At 38.2% G+C, this 20,460-nt stretch overlaps 1 protein-coding gene across 1 annotated transcript in view; it reads right to left on the reverse strand.

The window, feature by feature from the left end:
- Positions 1 to 6,142: 6,142 nt before the first annotated feature.
- Positions 6,143 to 20,460, reverse strand: part of LONRF2 (LON peptidase N-terminal domain and ring finger 2) — a 42,213-nt gene continuing 27,895 nt past the window's right edge. Inside the window, exons 6-12 of the mRNA XM_083362968.1 lie at positions 20,315 to 20,411; positions 19,431 to 19,545; positions 18,386 to 18,507; positions 17,186 to 17,344; positions 16,488 to 16,650; positions 15,111 to 15,260; positions 6,143 to 9,783 (exon numbers count right to left, since the gene is read on the reverse strand). Coding sequence (XP_083219094.1) covers positions 9,625 to 9,783; positions 15,111 to 15,260; positions 16,488 to 16,650; positions 17,186 to 17,344; positions 18,386 to 18,507; positions 19,431 to 19,545; positions 20,315 to 20,411 — 965 coding nt within the window. The 3' untranslated portion in view covers positions 6,143 to 9,624. The remainder of the gene's footprint in view (positions 9,784 to 15,110; positions 15,261 to 16,487; positions 16,651 to 17,185; positions 17,345 to 18,385; positions 18,508 to 19,430; positions 19,546 to 20,314; positions 20,412 to 20,460) is intronic.

The following is a 20,460-nucleotide window of genomic DNA, read 5'->3' on the forward strand; positions in this document are numbered from 1 at the left end:
ATTGTATCCCAGTATTGCTTTTCCTACTCTTTTATTGACTATGAAGGCTACTCCATTTCTTCTGAGGGATTCTTGCCCGCAGTATTATACCTGATGGTCATCTGAATTAAATTCACCCATTCCTGTCCATTTTAGTTCGCTGATACCTAAGATGTCGATGTTTAGTCTTGTCATCTCTTGTTTGACCACGTCCAGCTTGCCTTGATTGATGGATCTTACATTCCAGGTTCCTATGGAGAAAAAAATCTTTACAGCATTGGACTTTCCTTTCACCACCAGACATATCCACAGCTGAGAATCCTTTCGGCTTTGGCCCAGTCGCTTCATTCTTTCTGGCACTACTAGTACTAGCCCTCTGCTCTTCCCCAGTAGCATATTGGACGCCTTCCGACCTGAGGGGCTCATCTTCCAGCGTCATATCGTTTTGCCTTTTGGTACTGTCCATAGGGTTTTCATGGTAAAGATACTGGAGTGGTTTGCCATTTCCTTCTCCAGTGGATCACGTTTTGTCAGAACTCTCTGCTATGACCTTTCCGTCTTAGGTGGCCCTGCACGGCATAGCTCATAGCTTCATTGAATTACACAAGCCCCTTTGCCACAACAAGGCAGTAATCCATGAAGGGGAATATTGACAATACTAATGTGCAAAACATAATGGGTCACAAACATAGCTATTTGCTTTCAAAATAAAATGCACTTGTCAACCTACATGAACTTATCTTGAACTATAACCTACTTATCCATAGCAATTCAGATTAATGTTGGATACTTGACTGTGTATATATATTAGATACACACATACTGAACAACTTTTAATGATTGAATAGTATTTAATTCTTGATATTTATATATCCCTCAAGAGATATTCTCTGTTGTTATTTTTGTTGCAATCCATAGACTACCATCTGTCAAAAACCTGCATGAGAGCCTTCTCTGAATGTTCAAACTCACATTTGAATGGTACTAACCTTGATATGTTAGCCATATCACTGAAGCCTTCAAAATACAATATCCATTTTAACTGTTATTTTATTTATTTTTATTTTATTAGATTTATATACCGCCCTTTCCCGAAGGACTCAGGGCGGTTTACAGGGTATTTAAAACAAGAAATACAAAAGTTAAAAACAATTTTTAAAATTACATCAATACCTGAAAAAAAAAGTAAAAACCCCAATTAAAATTAAAATTAAAATTCTCAGCCTGTGCCAGAGAGTCGAAGAGCCAGGTCTTCATGTCCCGGCGGAATGAACGGAGGTCGGGGGCAGTCCTGAGCTCCACAGGCAGCTGGTTCCAGAGGGCAGGCACACCCACTGAGAAGGCTCTCCCCCTGGGTGTTATCCACTGGCAATCTTTTACCGGCGGCACCCTGAGCAGACCCTCCCTGTGGGAGCGCACTGGACGAAGGGAACTTGATGCTGGCAGCAGGTGTTCCCTCAGATATCCCGGACCCAAGCCATTTAGGGCTTTATAGGTCATCACCAGCACCTTGAATCTTATCCGGAGGGCAACTGGGAGCCAATGCAGCTCGCAGAGTAGAGGTGTTACATGGGAGTATCGGGAAACCCCCATCACAACTCGCACTTTGATATGACTTTTGACAAAAGGAAGTAGCTTAAAAACAATTAAATAATTGCAGGTTCTCTGTGTTGAGCATCTTGCTGGTTAAGGAACCTTTTGCGATGTAGAATCAATGACCTGGAGGATGATAGGTTGGAGAAGGCTAGACTGCTTTTAATTTTTGTATATTTCATAAAACACATGTACATATTCTCTCTTGCTTCTACAGTTATGTACAGTATACATGTATATGTTTATTAATTAAATTTATATAACCATCTATCTAACCAAAAAGCAAATGTACAAGAAACAAAAGTAAAACGAATACAAAATGGCATATTATACATGTGTATATGTCTATGCATGTGTCTTTGTAGTGTACATATACATGCACATACAAGGTCATTTTTTAGACAGAGTATTAAAACTTTTTTTGTAACTTTAAAATAAGAATATACATTTTCTTCAATTTTGCATCAGACTTTTTCCCTAGTTACTTTTTTATAAAATTTATGCTTAGTTGATTGGACAGATAAATGATTAAATTGGTAGACGCATTGAAATATCATTTTCTAGTAACACCATCAATTATAGAAAAATGTCATCCTGCTTTTTCAACTTGATATTTAAATGCATTATAAATGGACAAGACTGAGATTTTTTTAAAATTATGAACATACAATATAAAAACCTAGTTTCTGTTCGACAGTATTTATGTATTCATGTTTGTATTGTTAAATATAAAAAGGTAAAGGTTCCCCCGCACATGCGTGCTAGTTGTTTCCGACTCTAGGGGCCGGTGCTCATCTCCATTTCAAAGCCAAAGAGCCAGCGCTTGTCCGAGGACGTCTCCGTGGTCATGTGGCCGGCATGACTAGTGCCAAAGGTGCACGGAACACTGTTACCTTCCCACCGGAGTGGTCCCTATTTTTGTACTTGCATTTTTATGTGCTTTAGAACTGCTAGGTTGGCAGAAGCTGGGACGAGGAACAGGCGCTGACTCTGTTACGCCGCACTCAGGATTCGACCCGCCAAACTGCCGACCTTCTGATCAACAAGCCCAGCGTCCTAACCCACTGAGCCACCGCGTCCCTTTATTGTTACATATACTTCATGTAAAAATAGTAAAATGTCTAAAAAAAACATTTCAGAAATCATGTCGAATATATATGGAGAAACTATCTATCTGATTTTAAGAGTTGATACCACATAATAATCAAACAATAGTAATGTGAATTATATAACACTTTTTATATTTTCAAATTGGGTCTTATTTCCTTTTATCGATCTGATATATAGTAATTAATTAAATTGTGAAAAACAAAAATACCGAGACTGAGAGGAAAGACCTGAAAATTGATTAAAGAAGCGACAAAGGAATGTAATCTCTGTTTCTAAGGATACTCAGGACAAAGTATATAATGTCTCTAATTTAAAACCAGAATTTTTAAAAAAATACTATGTCAAATGATACTGAGAGAAGAAAGTAATCATTTAAAATATAATGTAGCTTTTAGAAAGATTACACATGGCCAACCTTCAGCTTTATCTCTTCAGAAAAAAATAGATATTATTAAATCTCTGAAAGCAGGAAAAGCTGGTTCTGATGGTTATCGTATTGAGTGGCATGACTCACACACTGGCATTTTTTTAACTCCTATGTTGTTTGTCACATCATCATCATCATCATCATCATCATCATATAAAAATTTGGAAGGCATCTTGGAGGTCATCTAGTCCAACCCCCTGCACAGGCAGGAAACCCTATACCATTTCGGACAAATGGCTGTCCAGTCTCTTCTTAAAAACTTCCAGTGTTGGAGCATTCACCACTTCCGGAGCCAGGTTGTTCCACTGGTTAATTGTTCTAACTGTCAGGAAGTTTCTCCTTAGTTCTAGGTTGCTTCTCTCTTTGATTAGTTTCCATCTGTTGCTTCTTGTCCTGCCCTCAGGCGCTTTGGAGAATAGCTTGACTCCCTCTTCTTTGTGATAGCCCCTGAGATACTGGAACACTGCTATCATGTCTCCCCTCATCCTTCTCTTCATTAAACTAACCATACCCAATTCCAGCAGCCATTCCTTATATGTTTTATCCTGCAGTCCCCTAATCATCTTTGTTGCTCTTCTCTGTACTCTTTCTAGAGTCTCAACATCTTTTTTACATTGTAATAATGCTTTTAAAAATATTTTTCTAACTTACTTTATGGAGTGTTATATAATTGATTTTGAAGGCTTGTAGAAGAATTTGATTTTGTAAGCCATATTCCAATTTTCTCAATATATAAAAAAGTGGCTGATAACCCTGACATGGACCCTACATATGACCTTACCTTTGAATGTCCATCCATGTAGTCTGGCTTTATGAAAAGGCAACAAGCCTCAAATATTGATTATTAATATTTTTATATAAATTCAGAGAAACTGTAACAGCAGCAGCTTCAATAAATATGGCAAAGATATTCGAAACAGTGCAGTTGATATTTTTAGAGCCATCTTTAGAAAAAAATAATGATTTTTGTTCCTTTTTCATAATTGGATTACAATGTGGTATTCTAATATTTATTTATATTCTATTATTTATATTCTAATTCATTTTTATTTATAGGTTGTCCCAATGTATCACAATTCTGGGCAGCGTACAAAAATAAATAGAAATACAGATAATAGATATCATGAAGGTAGTGCCTAATAAAAATAATTGCAATTAAAAAGTAAAACTCCATACCAAAGTCCATCACCCTTTCAAACTCAGTGCCTAGAGCAGGGGTGTCAAACTGCTGGCCCATGGGCTGGATGCGTCATGCCGAAACCGCACCCATCCCAGCTGGGGGAAAAGTTGTGATACGTCGCGACACGTGACATGATGAGCCTGACACCCCTGGCCTAGAGGATCAGCCAGGTCTTCACAAATCACTTAAATAAGGCCATAGTGTGGTCATACAAATCTCAGGGAGAATGTTGTTCCAAAGTGCAGATGCCATGATATTGAAGGCCTGTTTGCAAGTGTCATTATTTAATCAATGGGACCTAGCGGAAGTCAACTTCGTCAGAATTTATGGAATGATCAGAAACTACAGGAGACAGCAGTTCTTCAAATGATCAGGTCATACACAGATGAAGGGCTTTATAGATGATACCCCAAATCTTCAACTGCTCCCAAAAGCCTATTAGTAACCAGTGCAAGTCATGAATCAGAGGTGCTACATGAGCATATCACAACATGGTCATAATTGCCTATGCTACATTCAGAACCAGCAGTGTCTTCTAGGGCAACCCGTGTGCAGAGAACTGCAATAATCACGATTGTATATTGCCAGGATGTTTACAAATTATTTATTAAAATCCTATCAAAATATCTTGTGAAACTTCACAAGATGTCCTTTTATCTCTTTAATATTGAAATCTGTCCAGTCTTACCAGACAGTTAAGACCTTCCAGCGTAAACCCAGCTGGAATTTGACACAATACAAATATTTGACATGTCAATGATCTGTTTATATCTAATGAAGATTATGAATGCTCTGTACCAACATTGATATAGTTCAGCAGTTTAGTAAATCACAGGTAGTCCTTGACTTACAACAGTTTATCGACTGCTCAGTTAGAACAGCTCTGGAAAAAGTGACTTACAACTGTTTTTCACACGACTGTTGCAGCATCCCTGTGATCACATGATTACAATTCAGATGCTTGGCAACTGATTAGTATTTATGATTGCAGTATCCCATGGTCATGTGATTACCTTTTGTGACCTTCTGACAAGCAAAGTTAATGAAGCCAGATTCACATAATCGTGTTACTAACTTAACATCTGCAATGATTCACTTAACAATTGTGCAAGTAAGCTTGTAAAATGGACCAAAACTTACTTAACTGTCTTGCTTATTGACAGAAATTTTGGGTTTAGTTGAAGTCATAAGTCGAGGACTACCTGTACCTGCTTACTCAATTAATTGCAGTAAATTTCATATATATTCTGTAGACTTTACTGCAATGAAAATGGAGTGTGTACAACTTGGAATTTGCTTTTGTTTTTTTAAAAACTGACTTAAAAAACGTATTGGAATTATTTCTGGAACATTCTTTCTTTGTAGTAGTAAATATTTTAACACCTGGCTGGTGGAGGGAATCGCTGGACATTATATTTTGAATGCAAAATTTGTTCCAAACCCATTACCCAACATCTAAAACTCTTAAATGACCATCAGCATTTAAATTCAGTTTGGATGATGATTCAGCATTCTGTTTAATATTGTGTGAAAAGAAGTGCTTGTTAATATTTTCTCCTTTTCCTGGAAGTCAAGAAAACAGCTAGGAAGAGGGTAGTGCGATTCTGAAAAGAAAATGCCTGGAAGTCAGATATGTAAGAAGCTATTTCTGCTGTTCTTAATCTCAGATAATGCAGATTAATATACATGTGCAAACAGCATCCAACCAATGAAGAAAATAACAGACTAATATTGGATGTAGCTAAATTTCAATGACTTGAAAAGATAAGGCTAAGATTCTCTCAAAAGAGATGTATACAAACATTTGACCTGATAAAATTGCTCATGCTTTATAATTAGAAAAATTAAATACGACAATGGCAAACAGAAATTATTTATTTGAAATGTCACTTAAATACATTTTCCCATGGATATTCCAAATATACACAAAAAGAACATTGCAGCAATTTTTTTTAAAAAAATGGTTTTATGCAACGAAGTGCCAAACCTAGCTGTAACACATACCTGACTTTGTTTTACTAAGTATAAAAAGGAATAATTTATATTTACACTTATGTACAACGATCTACACTTATCCACATATGCACGTCAACTAGTTTCAAAACATGAGTATATTTGCTTCAAGTTTTATCTACATTAAATATTTTTTAAAAACTGGTCACAAGCGCCAGATTAGTTTTTATGGTGCTTTGTTGATACAATCATTCCAGTGCTGCAAAATTAAGGCGTTACCCAACACCAGACCTTCAGTTATGCAAAGCGCTGTATGACTAATACACAGAGTTTTCTAAACAAATCTTATTCCTTTTCATTGAAAATGAACTGCAGCATGAATCAAAGAGCAGAAATCCGCTGATTATCAGCTTATCGGAATCCCAAAGCACCCTTAGCAACTGAAAGGAAAAAAGGATATTTGAAAACAGTAGATAAAGGCCACTGTAGCAAATATTTCATGAGTGGTGAAATTTAAAATGGTCTAAACTTCACCTATTATTTGGAAGCAAACCTATTATGGATTTCAGGTTTTTGCGTGCTTTTTACAGGTGTGGCTGGGATGTCTTTGGAGCCCTATTATAATCAATAACATTATGTTCTCAATATTATTTCTGCAAAGCATTTTAGACAATGAGGACACTGTAATCCTCAATTCTCTGTAAATTGCCAGATTGATCAGCCTAAGAGAAAGAAAAGAACATAAAAATTCTGGCTTTCATCATATACTTATGTTAGCATTTCTGCTGAGGTGACCAAGTTCTGATGGCTGAAAGGCTCATCAACCTGGCTTTTGATTTTAAAGCGCAAAAGTACCATGCTGAACTGCCATAAAATTCCTCATTCAAAAGATAGTATCAGATGGCAATCTCAGGGATAGTATATATGCTAGGATTCTGCCTCAAAAATGGAAACTGCCAACACAGAAACTTAGGAAGAAATTAGTTTGTACTTATGTTGAATTGTTCTGTAGGTTCAATTAGTAACATAACAGAAAAGGGAAAGAGAAAACCAAGATGCGAACCGAAATCTTGCCAGAGACATTCCAAGCAATCACAGCTAATACTGTGAAAAATAATGAAGGTGGTCCAAGTTCCCTGCAAAAAACCACTGAGGTTCATTTTGAAAAACTTTCTTGATAAAACCTGGAAGCTTTTAGAGTCCAGTGAATGAACAGGAAGACAGCTGTGTTGAAGGAAAGTGTGATAGCACCCGAGACTGGATAGAAAGGAGAACTAAGTGAGAACCTCCTTCTCTCTGGCTTTAATTTTGAAACAGGTAATATCACGCTTGACTTCTAGTGACTACCCGTAGAAATTCATGCGGTATTCCTGGCATGCCACTGAAGTGGCTTGCCATGGCCTCCTTCTGGCATGGTTTTTTTTTAAAAAAAATTCTTGGTCTCACCTACAGCTTCAGAGTTGCCAGATGATTTCCCCATCCAAGTAGTGATGAGGACTGACTTTGTTTAGTATTCAAGATCCACCAAGGTCAGCCAGGACCAGGTGCAAACTTAAAAAAAAATACATGTACTTGAAAGAGAATCTACAAACTATGGTAAAGAAATTAGAACTTGCAGGAAGGCTATGGCAGAAATTATTAGAGCTTCATTTGCAAGTTGCAGTTAACAATTGAAAGAGCAGTCACAGGTCAATACTTAACTACAAAAAGTGAATTCCAAGAAGAAGCAATTACAGTACATTCAGGCTGTGTTGATCAGTGTTAGGAAACTGTTATCTGGTCAAGATTTTTTACACAATCTTCTAATACCACACAATTATAGCACTTACTAAAATCAGTCTTTTTGATATTAGACTTCCTGTATACATTTGAAATTTCTATGCCTTTGTCCAAAAAGCACATGCTGTTTCTAATTCATAAAGGAGGCACTTTTGAAATATTTTGGTATTATCATTATTTTCTTGCCAGATTAATTTTTTTACAACCGTTATCTTTTAGCTTGTCATGTCTTTGCACTATGTTCTAAAACCTGAACTAATATTATTTTCATGTCCATTTCTGGAAATTCAGAGATCCCAGCAGTTTGAATTAGCAATACTGATTTGCTGTTTCATGTTTACAACTAAACTACTAAACTATTTCCAATAATTTGTCCATTTTTAAAAAGTTAACCACACATACGAAGACATCAAAATACAGATATATTTACATCTAATTTTAACTTGCATTGAAATTTGCAGTACAGGATTCCATTTGTGTCTCCTTTCATGTCAGCAAGAACTTCAAGCACGAACAGTATTCGGTACATAACAAGTAATATTAAGGTTTTGGTTTTCAAAAGTATATGTAATTATGTTTTCTTAGAAGAATCTATTAGGCTGGTATGGCAGTTGTGAGTAAAGATGGTTTTTACTTAAGTGTTACTTCCAGACAAAACTAGAAGGATAAAATTGAAATGGTGATTCAATTTTTCAACAGCCTTTAGTTAAGATGATCGCTGAAGAGCCTGAAATTAATAGTGTAGATATACACTAAATATGCTGGCCATGATCCAGCCACGGAGCTTTGCAATCTCAAGTATTTAATGGCAGAGAGAAGCTTTCCCTAAGACACAGTTATGTCCACTTGGGAGGTGGTTAGTTCCATGTCCCAACTACAAGGCTTTCCACAGGTAACTCCTTATTGTAGATTCCTGATGTCATTCTGAAGGAAAGAGGGCTTGGGAGGGAAGAATGACTCAGTTTTCTTAGATATATTATGAAATATTTTTCTCAATACATATAGCATGCAAATTACAAACACAAGGAATTGGCTTATAACCAGCCACAAAGCTATTTCATCAGATACTTTTTTGGACAGTGTTCTTTGGAAGTAGAACATTTTATCCTGGCAATCCCATTTATGTCCGATACGTTTGTCCACGTTGCAGATAAAAAGTTGCTCTTGGTGCTTTCTTCCAGAGGAACATTTGAGAATTTCTTTTCAACTGGCTACTGCAAGGACAATTCTAACAATGCATATTCTCAGTTTCTAATCCACTACTCCAAGTCTGTTTCTACAAAGAAATAAAAATGTCAACTAGGGATTTGTAGACATTTTAGTACTTCTGACTCAATTGTCTCATTATGATAAGTAGATGGCAATTATGTACTCAGTTGATGCCTGCAACTACTGTATGCTCTGTTGTGGCACAACTTCCAAGAGGCTCAGATTATTCCAGGACAAGAGGCACAGAATACTTGGATTAACTATTGGGTCCAGCGTGTGCAAAGAAGAATAAATCCTTAAATGAGCAGAGGGAAGAACTGTTCAATTACAAACTGTTTTCTTATTAGAATTAGAAACCAGTTGTTTTCAGTGTGTCTTCACAAATAAAACTGTGTCATCTGGGTCTTTTGCAGGTCACAAATATTAATACGCGACGAATGGCAATGAGACGATCTTTAAGTGAAGTCATAGCAAGAATGGCCAATTGGGCTCTGTTCTCTAATGGTAATACCGCCAACAGCCACCAGTACCAAGCTGGACCACTGGGATTACTCTGTAAAGAAAATATTAACAAATTAATTGTTTTTAGTAACATAATTCAAGCAGAACGCCATCTGAGAGCTGTAAGAAAATCTAAGAATACAACATTCTGTGCTGTTCACAGAATGCAGGAACTGAAAACAGTTCTTGCTCACCCACAAAGTATTTCTGTAATGAACCTGCAGCTCTCCAGATGTTGCTGATCCATCACTCCCAGAGCTTCAGCCAGGAAAATGGGGAAAATTGCAGTCCAGCAAGATCTAGAGAGTCACAGGTTTCCTCCGGATTTTATATAGTAAGACTGTCCCCCAAAATTATTGTCATTATCTTGTTATTTCACAATTATAGAAAAAATATCAACCTAAAAACAATAGATCAAAGACAGATGACAACCAAACTTCAAACTGCTTTTTCTGGCTCTCACATTGTCCAGTGGATAATGTGTGCCAAAATTCAATAGCAAATATCAAGCATTATGAATGTAATTTCCTGCAGATTTACAGTATGAAAACTTGAGGCTTCAGAAATGTTAAACACCCTTGAAGTGACTAAATCCTCCATGGAATTAAAAACCCTGAAACACAATCAACCTGAACGCACATACAGGTAGTCCTCGAGTTATGAGTGTAATGGAGCCTGCCCATTCAACTCATAACTCGAAAACACGTGGGAGTGAGTCTCGTACCTCAAACGAGATCATTTGTTAAGACACACGCAGCTTGTTAAGTGCACATGAGGTATCTCAGGGTGGGGAAGGCCATGGGAGGCCTAGTGATGGAACAGGCCCCCCAAAGCCTCCCCGACCCACTAAGAAACATCATGCTTCTCCCTCCCTTCCTGCCGCACCGGACTCACTTACCTTGCAAAATCTGTCTCCTCTCTGCTGCTGTTTCTTTCCTTTTGAGGGAGAAGAGAATCAGCTTGGAAATGCTTTTCACATTGACAGTGGAAGCTCCTGGGTGCCATAATAGTGCACAAGTTCAAACACAAATTCTATGCAAAAGAGACCATGCCCCTCCAGAAGCTTCCATTCTGAGGGGGTGGGGGTGTTTCCTTCGTTTGCATGCGTATGGGGCAAAGGATGGAATTGGAGTTGGCCGGGCGCAGGAACCAATGCCGTCCATGGCCCAGGTGTGCTGCTTGCTCATGCGTGCCAGCCTTGGTTTGAGGGCAGGAACGAAGCCTTCAACTGAATGGGGAGACATTGTGGGGTGAATCCCCTTGGACCTGCGTTAACAGCCACCTGACTGGCTACGATCTTCCCTCCCCAGCCGCTCACCCACCTTGCCTGACCCAGTCCTTGCCTGACCGGCCGGTGGCACAAATCCTGACTGCTCTTCTGCTTGTGCTCCTCTCCACTCAAGCAGCGGCAGCAGCTTCAGTTTCTACACTCTGTCCAAAATGAAGAAAGCGGAGGCGCAGAGCAGAATTGTTCTGAAGAAGACAAGAGTGTGCTGCTTGCTTGTGTGCGCCGGCCTTACTGAGAGCAATCCCGCTCTGCACTTCTGCTTCTTTCCACTGGGCGGAGCAGAGAAACTCAAGCCGCTGCCATTCACTTTTTATCCAAATGCACACCTGAGAGAGATTGGAAGGTCTGTGTGCCTGCCAATGGGGAGCTTCAGAAACTGAAAGGAATGCTGCACGTGACTGAGGTCTCCGTTTAGATAAAAAGTGTTTGAGCGCCTATGGGGCTACTCAAAAAGTGGAATTGCTCTCAATAAGGCCAGCGCACGTGAGCAAGCAGCACACTCATGTCTTCTTGGGAGCAATCCTGCTCTGCATCTCCGCTTACTTTGTTTCAGATGGAGCGGAGAAACTGATGTTGCTGCTGCCACCAATTGAGTAGGGAGGAGCACAAGGAGAAGGGGATTCACCCCACAATGCCTCCCCACTCAGTTGAAGGCTTCGTTCCTGCCCTCAAGCCAAGGCTGGCGCACATGAGCGAGCAGCGCACCCAGGCCACAGACAGCATTGATTCCTGCGCCCAGCCGACTCCAATTCCACGCTTTGCCCCATAGGCATGCAAACGAAGCAAACACTTTCCCCCTCCCCCAGAATGGATCCAGGGGCCATGATCTCTTTTGCATAGAATTTGTTTGAACCTGCATGATATTACGGCACCCAGGAGCTTCCATTGTCGACACGAAAAGCATTTCCAAGCTGACTCTCCTCTCCCTCAAAGAGAAAGAAACTGTGGCAGAGAAGAGACAGATTTTGCACTCATCTCCAGAACAAAACACCTAGCCGACGAACAACACCTAAAAACCGAACTACACACTCTCACTAATGTACTAACAGCCAATGGATTCCAAAGAAACATGATTACCAATTTAATCCGAAGAGAGACACCCACAAAAACCCAAGACAGAGAACAAGAAAATGGCAAAGCCCTCTTCCCATACTTAAAAGGGACCACAGACAGAATCAGCAAGATCCTCCAAAAACACAACATCAAAACAGCATTCTACACAGACAGAAAAATATCCACCATCCTAAGAAACCCCAAAGACATAATTGGGTTAGAAAATCAAGGAGTATACGAAATCCCATGCACCACCTGCCCCACCACATACATCGGACAGACCAACAGAAGAATAAGTGCACGCACTGAAGAGCACAGGAACTCACTCAGAAAGGGAGAACAAACTTCATCCCTGGTCCAACACTTTAAAGCCACGGGACATGAAACTGATTTTTAAAAAACCAAAACTATCGCCAAAATTGAACATTTTAACAACAGAATAATCAGAGAAGCCACTGAGATAGAAAAACGCCCCCACAGCATGAACAAACGAGATGATACCTCTCGTCTACCAGCCATTTGGAAACCCGCCTTGATTGACAGACGAGTCCCAACCACCAAGAATGATACCAGACCCAAACTCATAACATCACATGACATCACCAGCACACAACCATTAAAAAAGCAAACCCGAACCCACAACGATAACGACACACAACCACAAAACAGAAACCTAACCACAGCTGCAACATCAGCCACTTTAAACCCCTCCAAACCACACAATAAGCAAACTGACACCCACTATAAAAACATGACACCACCACAAACACAGAGCCGAACAAAAGCAGTACAACTCACCAGTTCAGGTCTAAGGCTGGCAGCTGAGACCAGCCCATCCACTCAAAACACACACACACCCAATCAGAACACAGCCCCCATTCAAAACACACCCCCACCCAATCACAACTCAGCTTAACCCCCCACCCAATCAGAGCACACCTCCACCCACAGAACACACCCCCTCTGGCAGTTTAAAAAAGAGGAACAAACAGCCACTACCACACACTTCTCCCAGAAGAACGAAGCTGAAGCCACCAGCCTGAGGATGACGGATGAGATTTCGTCGAAACGTTGCTCTTACACCTTCAATTCTACATGGGAAAAAACCCGAATGACCAAAGATCTACATACAAACACCCGCGAAAACCTCAGAAAACACACACACACACACACACACACACACACACAGTCATGGCCGAAATTGTTGGCACCCCAGAAATTTTTCCAGAAAATCAAGTATTTCTCACAGAAAAGTATTGCAGGAAGACATGTTTTGCTATACACAGGTTTATTCCCTTTGTGTGTATTGGAACACAACAAAAAAAGGGAGGAAAAAAAGCAAATTGGACATAATGTCAAACAAAACTCCAAAAATGGGCTGGACAAAATTATTGGCACCCCTTCAAAATTGTGGATAAATAAGATTGTTTCAAGCATGTGATGCTCCTTTAAACCCACCTGGGGCACGTAACAGGTGTGGGCAATATGAAAATCACACCTGAAAGCAGAGAAAAAGGAGAGAAGTTCACTTAGTCTTTGCATTGTGTGTCTGTGTGTGCCACACTAAGCATGGACAACAGAAAGAGGAGAAGAGAACTGTCTGAGGACTTGAGAACCAAAATTGTGGACAAATATCAACAATCTCAAGGTTACAAGTCCATCTCCAGAGATCTAGTTTTGCCTTTGTCCACAGTGCGCAACATTATCAAGAAGTTTGCAACCCATGGCACTGTAGCTAATCTCCCTGGTCGTGGACGGAAGAGAAAAATTGATGAAAGGTTGCAACGCAGGATAGTCCGGATGGTGGATAAGCAGCCCCAAACAAGTTCCAAAGGAATGCAAGCTATCCTGCAGGCTCAGGGAGCATCAGTGTCAGCGTGAACTATCCGTCAACATTTAAATGAAATGAAACGCTATGGCAGGAGACCCAGGAGGACCCCACTGCTGACACAGAGACATAAAAAAGCAAGATTACAGTTTGCCAAAATGTACTTGAGTAAGCCAAAATCCTTCTGGGAAAACGTCTTGTGGACAGATGAGAGCAAGATAGAGCTTTTTGGTAAAGTACATCATTCTACTGTTTACCAAAAACGAAATGAGGCCTACAAAGAAAAGAACACAGTACCTACAGTGAAATATGGTGGAGGTTCAATGATGTTTTGGGGTTGTTTTGCTGCCTCTGGCACTGGGTGCCTTGAATGTGTGCAAGGCATCCTGAGGATTACCAAAGGATTTTGGGTCGCACTGTAGAGCCCAGTGTCAGAAAGCTGGGTTTGCATCCAAGATCTTGGGTCTTCCAGCAGGACAATGACCCCAAACATACGTCAAAAAGCACCCAGAAATGAATGGCAAGAAAGCGCTGGAGAGTTCTGAAGTGGCCAGCAATGAGTCCAGATCTGAATCCCATTGAACACCTGTGGAGAGATCTTAAAATTGCTGTTGGGAAAAGGCGCCCTTCCAATAAGAGAGACCTGGAGCAGTTTGCAAAGGAAGAGTGGTCCAAAATTCTGGGTGAGAGGTGTAAGAAGCTTATTGATGGTTGTAGGAAGCGACTGATTTCAGTTATTTTTTCCAAAGGGTGTGCAACCAAATATTAAGTTAAGGGTGCCAATAATTTTGTCCAGCCCATTTTTGGAGTTTTGACATTATGACCAATTTGCTTTTTTTCCTCCCTTTTTTGTTGTGTTCCAATACACGCAAAGGGAATAAACCTGTGTATAGCAAAACATGTTCCTGCAATACTTTTCTGTGAGAAATACTTGATTTTCTGGAAAAAATTCTGGGGTGCCAACAATTTCGGCGACTGTGTGTGTGTGTGTGTGTGTGTGTGTGTGTGTGTGTGTGTGTATAAAAGACAAAAGAGTTGCATTTTTCAACTTCATATCCCCTATATTTTCACACAACTTAATTTATAAACATTTTAGCTTCACAGATTTTAAATTACGCACTTAAGTGAATTATTTGCATATATTATTCACTGTGGTATTTAGGATTGTACCCTGTTTATTTTTAGCACTGATATACCATTGCATATTTACCTGTGGCTCACGTTCTTTCCCTGGCATTGGTCCAAAATGGTTTAAAATTTGTGCTTTCATATTGTCTTTAAGAGAAGTAAACCAGGACACAGCTTGATCGTAAACGGAATCGTGAATGCGGACCAGCTCTTCGTAATCTGCCCCTTCAACCTGATTTGAGTTATCAAAATGGATTTTTAAATAAATGCATGTTAAATTTTAAATAAGTGCATAACAAAAGCAAATGCCATTTTAAAAAGAGTTACTTTTAAATATCCTAAACAGGGGACTTTTTAAAATCACCTCTCTTTGAATAAGCCCAAAATTCCAAGAAAGCAGCATGGATAACTTCAGGTGTTCAGTATTCAGAAGGATAATAGTGAAAATAGCTGATTACTGGGGCTGTTTGCCAATTTATCACTTAGTAGGTTGTTTTCCAACATTCACAATCAATGATGAAGACTGATGTGGAAAAGTACAGAACATAGGAACTAACATTTTTCAGGACAGATATAAAAATTGTTTGCAGATTTTTTTTAATATACATGAATTATTGAATTACATTTGAGAAACAACAGTAAAATGCTAACTCTGGATCGTACCATTGCTCATCTAAAATGCCAGTCCATTTAATTTTAACTTTCATGAGTAAGGGAGAGCCTATTATTTGTGTATTTCTCTTAAGAGCTGCTTTACATTACACTCTTAGAGAAACCAATCATATAAATTAATAGGATTAAAAGCCACTGACCAAAGCATGCTTAAGGAACATGTGATCTGATAGAGCTTGCTAATACTTTTGCATCAGTTTAAAGAAGAGAACTGGCATTACACATTCAAAGATCTGATATAATTTGCAAGCAGATTAGAAAATGGCAATCCTAACATGTTTTGCTAAAAATCTCCCATCTATGTAAAAATATATATAAACAGAAAGTAATTTGGATGGAATATCTGTTTTTTTATTTATTCCTATTTCCTTTAGACCATGCTTCTGTAATGCCATTTCCTTATTTAAAACACTACCCTGAAACAGGGGCAACTGAACAACTGCACAGCAATGCTGTAAATCTCTTTAGGAATACATTTTTAACATGTTAGTATTTAATATTGAATTGAGTATTTAAAACTTCTGAATATGGCATTTTGATTTTTAAAAGATGGTTTATTAAAGGAATTTTGGCTGCTCACTTTAATAAGGGAATGGAAACAAAAGGGGAGAAATAACTTCAGCTTTGGATTAAAAAAATAATTATGCAACAGCTAAAGAAGAAAACCACAAAAGCCAGCCAAAAGTTACGATTACTGTATGGGCTATCCTGTAATTTAGAAGACAGGGGACGGCTCACAAAACTTTAATAGATGAGGTAACAAAAAACTACTACACTAAAACATTACCTTTTCGTCTTCCAAATATTCAATATTTGCAGTATTATATCCATCTCGCTGACCATGGCATAAGACCCTAAAACGCCGAATACCAACTGTATCAACAACTGAGCGCCCATCAGGGAAAAACTTCACATCCCTGATCTCCAACATGCAGCCGTAATCTGCAAACCTGAAGGGACAAGGCCATATTAATGCTGTGATTCTAAATATATTTCAGGAAGGAGCCTTATAGATTCTCCGTAGCCTGCCTAAATACATTTTGAATGAAGTTGTAAAAGGAATTATTAGGCCTAATAATAATGAGATACAAAGGTTTGTAGAAATATTGTTTGTTCCAGTTCTGCAAAAAGCTATGAAATTACTGCTTGAGTTCTTTTGATGCTGCATCTAGATTACCTGTCTCAATCAAATATCCCTCAAATGAGCTGGATTTCAATTCCCATTTTCCCCCTAAACACTATGCACTTCTCCCAAATAGAAAATTTACACTGACATTGTTATTGATCAGCTAAGTGCTAGATCTTGGTGTATGCCCAAACACTGCTAGATCTTGGTATACGCCCCAACACTGGACAAGAAATAACAGCCCCATTTTCCTGATGAGACCACTTTCCCATATCTGTTGGGCATAAACCCTTATACCATTTTTGCACCTAGAAATGCATGGGTGTATTTTATAAAGGAGTTCCAAATCCTTAGCTTACCCTTTCAGTTCATCAGTTAAACACATGCCGAATTGTTTAGTGCCTGTTTCCATGCATCTTCTTATCATTAATCGATAACGGGGTTCAAAGACATGAAGAGGACAAGGAATGGTAGGGAAAGCCATAGTGCATACAAAAATGGGAACATCTTTATTCAGACTGCAAGAGAAGAAAGATTTACTTTTATGCTTATGCAGTTCAATATCTATTAAAACATAATTGAAATCCATGTTTGAAACTACTTATGTAGTAAGTTTCATTGTATTTGTGTTTTCACTCAGCTTCCCTGGATCTCTCTTCTGTAACTGACAAATACAAGAGAAATCTATCTAAATATAGCAAAGACCATGCTCAGCTGAAATATTCCAAGTTTACAGTAGTACATGCTTAAGACAACATTTTATGGCTAGTGGGTAAATTGGAAATTTGGAACAAGCTATAGTTCTCATAAAATTGGTATTATTGGTTGTGGGAAAATTGATGTTTCATTCTGTAGTATGCCTGCTTGTTACATAATTATTATTTCAATCAACTACACAACTAAAATCAGGTGTAGCAGGAAACACATCTGATGTATATTACTGCATACATACAGGGACAATATGAGATTTAGAATAAAATTAACAACAGTTTGATCCTATAAGAATCCCACTCTATTAATTTTATTTTTTTACAAAGAATTTTTATCCTCCATATTTATCCTCCAAACAATAACTTTATCTGTTACAGAAAACCACTATGTGGTTCCCCAGTTTTTGCAGCAAATATCAGAATAAATTTATGGCACTTCTGTAAAAGTCTTGTTAACAGGCTTTTTGCTTCAACTAAATTAGTATTCCAATTCATATGCGCACATATATATTGATTGTATAAAGGGGTTGAGGACTGCTTCCTATGGTCTTTCCAGCTACCAACCTTTTCATAAAGGCTGAGCAAACTTTGTACAAAACAAGAACTGGGTTTCCAAATGATTTTTAGGTGCAAGTTCCCTAATCAAATTTTCTATGAAAAATCAAGACAAAGGAAGAACTGACACATTAGTGTCAAAATGTCTTCTTTCACATATACAATACCAACATGCTAAAATAACGTATTTTTGTCTGAAGATCAGAGAACTATAAATATGAAAATATACACAAGTTATTTAAGTTAACCCACTTAATTTTATTAATATTCTCTTTGTAAATGAAGATTGCTTACTTTGATAATTCCTTCATTTCTTCTTCATAAACCTTTTTCCTTTCAGATAATTCTTCTGGAAAGTAGCGGACTATTAATTCTTCAGTAAGGATGGTCTTTTTGTAAGTTCGATTTGCCAAAAACTATAAAGGGAGTTCAAGAATCCACATTATTCAGTTCTAGCTATTCTACTGATCAGTAATTAGAATGGCCTGGAAAATAGAATCTAATGGTAAAGTAAATCTTTTTAAGTTTTAACGCTCTAGGATGGAATCAGGAATTTGCACAGAATATTACAGTCAAGCTCTTAAAACCATAACTATTAAATCACTATTGTATTTAGCGATTTACTGGTTATGGTTTTAAGTGGCTATTATAAGCACTTGGAGTGGCCATTTAATTATTCTACAATTGCTTCTTCAGAAAATAACTCTGAAATATATAGCAGTGTTTCCCATCCTTCGGCACTTGAAGATATATAGACTTCAACTCCTGGAATTCTCCAGCCAGGTAGGGAATTCTAGGAATTGAAGTTCACAAGTCAAGTGCCCAACGTTGAGAAACACTGTTATATATTAAGGTGATGCAAAAGAAACTACCTTTTTTTCTTCTTGTTTGGCACTGAAGTCAAACACCACACATATTTACCATGGTGAGTCACATTTGTTTCTCCCCACTTCGTTTCAAGACACCAGAATCAGCTGGGTTGTAATTTTCATGTGGAACTTTCAAGCATTAAATGGGCTTATTCAGTGATGGGACTTAAATATGTGAACAACCGTTTGTCTGTGTGGATGCCCCTTCCGGAAGTCCATTCTGGGCCTGGGCAACAAAAAATTAGCTACAGGTTCTGCCGAACTGGTGCGAACTGGCTGAATCCCACCACTGGGCTTATTGAACTTTTGTATTGCACCCTTTAAAAAACCACCCTGAACCCCACTCCAAAATCAGATCAATTCTCCCCTTTTTTGGAGGTGGTTTAAGGGAGTAAATGGGCATTTAAAGGTTCAAGAAACACAACCCTTTCATTTAAGCAGCTTCTGGAAATGGGATGGGAAAGACTTACATCTGAGAGCTTTTCTTTACAAAGCGGACAGTGGGGATTATGATCCAGACAACGTTCAAGGCATTTGAGGCAGAACGTATGTCCACAAGGAGTAGTGACAGGCTCATAGAATAACCTGAAAAAGACATGAAAATAACAATTTCATATATCCATTCATCTGCACATCGAGAAAGTTTTCCTATGTGATCCATACAACTATGAGTGCATAAAATATTTTACATTGAAACTGTCTTGAATTCAAATGCACTGTTTTTTATTATTATTTCAGAAATAATAATAGGGCTTCTAGCAGTATGAGGTATTATCATGCACCCACCACCCAAATAGCCCGTTCTTATTGAGGAAATGCTTATTTCTCAAGTTACGACATAGAACTCTTTCATTCATTTTCAAAAACTGTTTCTGAGCACAATAAAGTAAGACAAATGATGAATTCTTACTATAAAATTAAAGTTAATAAGCTGAAAATATATTAGTGTATTATTTCTTTTTTAATAAATTAGCATAGAACTCACAGCAGCTTTCAATACGACTTAACAGAATTATAAAATGTCCATCAAGCAAAAAACAACAGAATGGACATTTGCTTTTTCTGGAATGGAATTGTTTGGTTGTTTTCCATCTAAGTATTAACCTAGGCAAACAGTCCCTATAAGAAAATTACAATATCAAAATTATACGACTGTAATGTGTCATCACATAGTTACTGTGACTTACATACTTCTGTCATGATATCTGACATAAGAACATAAATCATGGCATTTGTGTGATGATAAATCCAGCTTGTCTACTTATGCTTCAAGTCCAGAGAAGATAAGATACATGGAACTGCTGCTGAAATTTAAATCCTATAGAATAAGACATTTTGTGCAGCTTGTTAATACCTCATACAAAGGGAACACTCAAAGTCAGATGCATCCATATTTGTAGGAATCTCTTTTATGGGAAGAGAAGCTGAGTTTCCACAAGTAGCATCTCCATCTTAAATAAAAAAAGAACATTTGAAATAAATATGAATCATTTTCTGAAT

The sequence above is a fragment of the Vipera ursinii genome, assembly GCF_947247035.1.
Source record: "Vipera ursinii genome assembly, chromosome: 4".
In the NCBI taxonomy this organism is placed as follows: domain Eukaryota; kingdom Metazoa; phylum Chordata; class Lepidosauria; order Squamata; family Viperidae; genus Vipera; species Vipera ursinii.